At 42.6% G+C, this 7,357-nt stretch overlaps 1 protein-coding gene across 1 annotated transcript in view; it reads right to left on the reverse strand.

Annotated features, from left to right (window-relative positions):
- PPP1R36 (protein phosphatase 1, regulatory subunit 36) overlaps window positions 1-5,487 on the reverse strand; it is a 19,376-nt gene extending 13,889 nt beyond the window's left edge. Inside the window, 3 exon segments of the mRNA XM_008946905.1 lie at window positions 1-29; window positions 1,229-1,290; window positions 5,461-5,487. The exon segment at window positions 1-29 is cut by the window's left edge and continues 79 nt beyond it. Coding sequence (XP_008945153.1) covers window positions 1-29; window positions 1,229-1,290; window positions 5,461-5,487 — 118 coding nt within the window.
- Between the last annotated feature and the right edge of the window lie 1,870 nt (window positions 5,488-7,357).

Below are 7,357 nucleotides of genomic sequence, written 5' to 3' on the forward strand. Positions count from 1 at the left end.
TAGGGTTTTCCTCAGCTGCTGGATTGGAGCTGAAATACAGAGTACAAGCATGCAGCAGCATGAATTTAAATTGCTAGCAGCAGTACGAAGAGGTCAATATCCTGTGACACAAAGGAATATGGATTTGGGGCTCTAACTCACACTAAGAAAAGACCTGGGTTGTTGTGAGGTCAAAGTGAGACATTGCTTTCAAGGACACAGAAGCCAAGAGTAAAGGCGCTTCCCCAGGTCCTCCTGCTCTGCCTCCTACCACCATATACACAGGCACCCTTCAAGCAATCAGTGCCTCAACCAGCTTTAGGTGTATTTTAAATGTAAACTGCTCTATTCCAGAGCTTTTCTTTGGGATTGTTGAGGGCAGAGACAGGCAGAGGTCACCAGGGAGCTCACACCTCTCCCTGGAAAGCTACTGGGCAGAGTCAGCAGCGTTCCCAAGCCCAGCAGAGAAGCTGGCTGGAGTTGCAGAGACACAGACCATGAAAGGTGCCTGCAGTAGCCGTTTGCCCAGGAGAGAGGTGAGCAGCCTGGCTCCACTGTGACAAAGGTCTGGAAAATGCCCAGCAGGGCTGGAGGCAGCACTGGGCAGCATGTGACTGACCCACTGCCACCACGCTCCACCACTGTCCCTACTCTTGAGAAGAGAAAGGGGGGATATAGTTTGGGTGTTGGGCTTTTTTGCCCTAGTGGTTTAAAGTCTTAATCCACAGCTGCCACAGACATTCAAAGGAGAGTTAGGTGCACTTTGTCCCCTGCAGAGCTGTGGTTTCCCTAAAGGTCTGCAGTCCTCTGGCACTCACCATTGGACGGCGTCAGACGTAACACCAACACCAGGGAGCATCATTCCGTGGACCTCCACCTAGAGACATCTAGGGTGGCATTTGGCCCTTGCATCCAGCACTGCTGCTCCAGTACACGGTGCACATTTCTGACACATTGCAGGACTTGCCACACACTTTTAGCTGTCCCTCTATAGTGGGTTCAGCTTGAAAGCAGTATAGGATAAATGCTCATTTCTGATTATGCCACAGAGCAGCAACTAAGGAGCTCCAGTCTCAACTGGGAAATAACAAAAATAATGATAATTAAAAAAAAATAAAAAAGAAGGTAATAATTTTTCTTTCAGTTGATGTTTGGGTAAACCAATATTAGAACCTGACTTTATCTTACTTGGAACTGCTGTATCAAGGCCTAAACCTGTGTCATTTGAAACTAAACATCATTCTTTTACTTTGCAAATTCAAGGGTGTTAGTATGATCTTTCCAGTACCACACGCCTGGAGTTAGTTTTATCTTCTGCAAGAGGATGAAAGAGTACATGCCATAAACCTATGCTCAAGTTCTCAGCCCAACCAAGTATTTATAATGCAAGCACTGTGCTTATTGGGCCACTTTCTATCTTTATTCAGTCTGCTTTCCCCCCAGATGTTGTTTTTGTGTGAGTTATCTCAATAGAAATTCTTTGAGATTAAGGTTGCCAACATAAAAAAGAAAAATATGTTCTGTCCTTTGTCTTTCAGGTTGTGAATAAATAACTGAAAGTTTGCTAAGGAACATCAGTTCTTTCTGCCACTGAATCAGTAAAGACTGAGAAATCAAATGGAATCATGTATTAAACAATGCATTGCTTTTATTTGGATTTTTAAAAAATAATATTTATGTAATTACAAGGACTAAGTATCAGGAGAAAGGAAATCTTTGCAGAAAAAATGGTATATGTTATGCATTGTCCTGGTATTCTGAGACCTTTAGAAAGTACCAGATAGAACCTTCAGGGCACACTGGACAAAATTACTAGTAACAGCATTTTACAGTACGTATAAATAATATTTTTTTAAAATCCATACAAAAAAAAAATTCCCTGGAAATAAGTAAGATCTATTAGTCCTTTCTTAATTCACAAGACAGATTTGCAAACCCTTAACTATTATTTGGAAGTCACCTTTGAAGTAAAATTACTCTTATTGCTGAAATCCTTCTGCCTACATATTTAATCGAGTGAACCTTTAAGGCTTTCAATGACTTTCTGCCAGGAACCATTCAGTCAGACAGACACAAAGCTCTCACAAATTCTTGCTCAATCTAATTCAGTAGTAGAGCACTGGATACAGGACACCAGAAAAATTTCACATCCGCAGCCCATGCAATGGTTACACCACAGAGGTGAGTGTTAGGAAACCGTGGCTCTAATCCTTTGACAAAATGTGGTTATTTCAGTTTGTCTGTTCTAGTCTTCAGTTCCAGCTTTCGAATACTGCTTTACAACTCTGAGATGAAAAGGGCCACTGCAAATGCTGTACTTTTATGTTACACACAGGGGATTACAAACCATGAAAGAAAGATAGAAAAGGTGGTTGTAGAGCATAGCAATGCCTATGGTAGGAGAAAAAAAAACACTCCTGTGTCTCCAAAATACATCTCAGCTACTTCTCACTAACATGAATTAATGTCCCCAGACACCATGTTCCCTGTCAGAGACACTGGGACAGGTCCCTGCCCTGCCCTGCCCACCCCATGGGGCTTCCCATGGGCCCCAGGATCTGCTGCAGACACAAATACGAACAGCAGCAACAAGATGGAGCTGGGAAAGGTGGGGAGACTCAGACAGCGTGGTGCTTGCCTGGGACACTGCCAGGAGCCAAGGACAAAGGCAGGCATTGTTTATGGCAGTATCCTGGTGACAGTCTGCTGTCCCCTAGGAACTGCAGATCCCCACATGTAAATTCCCCTTCAGCCTGCTCAGTGGACTGGCACTCATGGTCTGTGTGTTCTGCTCCTTCCCAGCTCTGCTAAGCAGCTTCCCTGGGTAACGTTTTAGTCCAAACAGGGAAATGAAGTGCTTTCCATGCAATAACATACCTGCAGCCACTCGTTTGGGCTCACTGTGTGTTTGACGGCCAGGAGCTGCAGAGGTTTTCCTGGTGACTGGCCCAGGATTGGCCGCAGTGAGGGCAGTGGCACCTGGTCCCTCTGTCATGGGCACTGATGTCTGCACAGCACTCCATGTTAGACATACTTTAGTTTTGGACTGTACAAGATTCAAAAGTGTACCTACCAGGTCTGTGACATGACCTAGGTCCCGATGTGAGCAATCAGCTCAAGATTTGCAAGTTGCCCCTGGAAATAATTCCTCTACACTAAGGCATGCTGCTTAAGGGCACAATTTTGAGGGTGGTGATTTGATATTCAGGATAGTGTGAAGCATTTGCTTTTGCAAGTAGAGAATCTCTCATACTAGTTATTCACAGTGGATCAGTGTCATGTCTAACTTAGATCACTTAGATCGCACCCAAAATTGCTACAAGTTATATTGGCAAAAGCACATTTTGCCAATAGAAGTCAAATCCCCATGAAGGGTGAAGTTTCATGTGACAGCTAAGCCAGCATAATAACTAGTTCTTGATGGAAGAGGCATTCTTGCTCACATCAAAGTTTTCCCATCTTTCATCTTTGTGTTGATTCTTTATCTTCTCTGTCCTCACAACAAGGCGGTTCCCTGAAGTGTCAAAAACAGTCATTCAGCAGAAATAAATGAGAAGCTTTCTGCTGAGTTAGCATTTTACATCAGTTCGTGGTGGAGTCAGAAAAGGGCAAGTAGAAATGCAGATAAAGATAAGAGGACAGTGGGAAGACCACACCTCTCAACAGATCAGGTCAGCTGCTAAGGTGAAAACCAGCCACAATCTAGAAGTTTGCTAGCACAGCTGCACTAGGCCAGTATGTACTTTGAAAAGATGAAAATACCTGCCCTATGACTTCTAGGCAGGTTAGTTCAGTAAGACAGAATCAATGTTTCCTGTGCTTTTTTTTTTTCTTAAAGATGGTATTGATTTTTGCAATAGTTTCTAACTAGGGAAAATGTTCCTGAAAGCAATACTGAGATGTTCATGACCACATGGAAAAAGAAATGAACAACACAATGTGGGAAAAGAAAATTGCCATAAAACAGCCTGTCCCTAAATTCATCCCACTTCCATAGCCTTCTAAACACTGCCTCTTTTCTCTTGTAGGTACTTTTAAAAGGTTTATCCATACAAACACAATCAGTCCATAGATAGCTATGCAGGTATCTCAGATCAGCTGGAACATTCATCTCTGGCTCTGTTCTCTACAGCCATCTCTTTTTTTTTTTTTTGAAAACTGTATTGTGTGTGTTGTGTTTCCTGTTGCTATTGCAGACTGCCAAGTACACATCCATGACTTGGCAGCCAAGTTACATATTTAAGAGGATGAGAGAAGCAGGTTTGGGAACAACCTCGGATCTCATCCATGGCAGCTAGGCAGCACTATAGAAACAGGCTCCCCATCAGGGGAAAGGGGGAGGTATGGAATGGATGGCTCATCAACTAATTTTTAGAGTGGGGCTGTCATCAGCCTGAGGAGACCATCAGCCCTTCTTGGTTCCAGTAAAAGTTGTGCCAAAAGAACTGGCAAAAGTGAAGGGTGTGTTGCAGACATTCAGGGCTACCTGTGTCAGTGTTCATGGTGCAGGAGGCAGGAATGACAAGCCTTTGGCTGTACTAGAGTTGGGAGAAGATTGGCACAAAGAGTCCAGACAGAAGATGGAGAGAAACTAAGACCGAGAACTACCTACAGGGAGGACAACTGCAAATATAAAGACTGGGACCAAGAGCTAAAGGCAGGCAGGGAAGGAAGACTGAGGAGTCAGTGCAACACACAGGTGAACTAGGGAAAAATGAAGACAAATCCAGAAGGAATTTGTGGAAAGTGGGACAGAGACTCTGGCCCAACAGAAGGGCCAGGACAGACAACAGTGTTAGAGGGAACCCCAAGACTTTGGATACTCACATGCAGCACTGTACTACCCTTAACCAAGAGAAGAGGCTCAGCCCAAGCATTTAATGAGCTAAAGCTGCAGAGGTGTACACCAAACACCCCACTTGAGCTGGCAGCTCGAATGGGAATCAGTCTGGGGGGAAAAAAAAAAAAAGCCTGGCACTGTGTAGCAAAGGAGATTAGTGTCTATTGGATCCCTGCTTCAGCTGCTGCAAGAATTGGAAACTATAAAATGAGTGAGCCAGAAGATTACAAGAAGTGAAATTAAGGCATAATGGTTGAAGCAGTTGAAGGCTACGTGGGAAACTGATTTCCACATGGGCTTCATTCACAGAGTGCCAGGCAAATCACTCCAACCTGCATTCAACCCCAGTGACCATTATTTTCATGCTTTTTACTTTCTGGGCGAAGAGCCTGGCTTCATGGAAGTCTGAAATACAGGACTTGGTATCCACAGCTGCCACTGAAGCCAACGGGAACTCCACTTTGAACAGTCCAACAGTGTTATAATACTAAGCTGTCTGAAAAAATAGCTCCGTGGCATTTCCAGTGGAAGATCTTAGACAGATGGTGTTTGGGTTTTGCTGATTTGTTTTATCACCTTTTTTCTATGGGAATTATACACATCTCAGGGGTGAAAACTAAATGGATAATATTGTGAAACACTGAAGATGTGATGGTGATGAGCTCCATACAGCATCCTAAGTGATAATTCTTCTGCAGAGCTGGATAGCACACAGTAAATAAGGTGTATACTGAACCAAGAAATATTACTTTCCTAGAGCACATGCTCCCCATTGTGTGCACTGACTGAGGCAGGTGCCCTACAAAAGAAAAAAAAATTAAAAGCGTTTACTGTGTAATTAAAAGCTGGGTTGTGAGGCATAAGCACAAAGAAAACAAGAAACAGGCTTGCTCTGCAACAGGCTTGCTCTGATTGGCATATTTCTGAACAACTGACCTTGCAGCCTTAATAGGCTTCTTTTAATGTTGTTCCTTGTGGCGTTTGTGTCCGTGTGTGTCCCAGTAGCTAGGAACACTCAACAGTACGTATCCATTCTTTACATATATCTAATGTTTAATTTGGTTATCACACCCAGAAAATAAACACATGCATAAACTCAACAAAAATATCACTGATTCATCACACAGTCATTCACCTCTTTTCTGCCTCGTTTTTCTTGCTGTGTCAAGTCTCTGCCTTCCATACCCACCATATTAATTTCCTCCTTGTTTCCCAGGGGTGTTTAAATGGTTTCTCTGGGAATATTAGATTCTTGCATGCGCACAGTACTGTTTGTATTAGACACACAAGTACAGAATTCAATTTCACAGTAGCTAATACTTAGTCCATGACTATGTCATTTACCTGCCAAGTACTTCTGCCTGCTCATTAAAAACAGCAGCGTGCATAAATAATGTCCTTAGGCACAATACTGTGAACACTGGTGTGGTTTTTCACTTCAGATTTGTCCAAAACTGAAGCTCCTAATTCCTTGTTTTCAGCAGTTTGCACTGTTTTCACATACCAACACTGCTGCATTTCAGTCCTGTTCCTTGGATCATCCAAAGAAAAGAGTAGTTAAATAGCTGCACTGTAAGTTCTGGAGAAATAACCCTGCCCAACTCATGTCCTCATCTTCCTGGAACACCAGCACCAGCCTTGCCCCACATTCAGAGCGCTGTGGCCTGGCTATCTGCTGCATTCAGTGGCAACTACATCCACAGGAGCAAACTGGCTAAAGGTGTTTAACAGGCAAAGGCAGAATTAGCTGCTGAAGGTCTAAGGGAACTCAGGAGGCAAGGATTGCCTACCACTGCTTTTGGGAACACAGACCACTTTTGGAAAGCCAGAAAAACCAGCTGCACATTCTTTTACTGAAATCCTCAGGCAATTACTCCCTCTGCATGGTTTTATCAGATGAGATTATTGAACATTAGCAGTTGTCAGCTATTTTCATGCAGCTAGGCATTTGCCTTGTGCTCCTCACAATCAACCTTTTCTTAGTAACGTGCTCCTAACAGAAAGGAAGAAGCATTTAAATGTACCTCATACTCAATAGGTACTTTCAAAATTTTCATTTTGATTCTGTATTCTGAGGTGCTTAGAAATCTATGGAACTTAACAAAAATGTCACAGCCTATTTTCTAATTCTTCTGTAGGATATAATAACCATCTCCCTGCTATAGAATTTAGAAAAAAAAAAAAGTGAAAATTTAATATAGAAGTACTATAGACAAGATCTTCTTTATTTGATTGTGAGCTTTGAAGGTGATTACTGCAGAGAACTTTATTTTTAGTTTTTAGTCTATTGCAGAGACTTTTTAGCTTAGAATTTGTAGTTACCTTCCACCTGTAGTGCTGGGGGTAGGACTAAGGGCTCCCTAGCATCAGCTGCCTTTAACCAGGCTGTATCCATGCATTTGCAAACATGTTGGGAATGAGGTCTGCAGCAGGAAACAAGGGAGTCTGCCAAATAAGAAAAAAAAAAAAAAAAAAAAAAGGTTTTGAAACAAACATGTTTTTAGACAAAGCCTGGCAATAAAAAAAAAAAAAAAAAAA

The sequence above is a fragment of the Merops nubicus genome, unplaced genomic scaffold (genome assembly GCF_000691845.1).
Source record: "Merops nubicus isolate BGI_N331 unplaced genomic scaffold, ASM69184v1 scaffold12339, whole genome shotgun sequence".
Classification (NCBI taxonomy): Eukaryota; Metazoa; Chordata; class Aves; order Coraciiformes; family Meropidae; genus Merops; species Merops nubicus.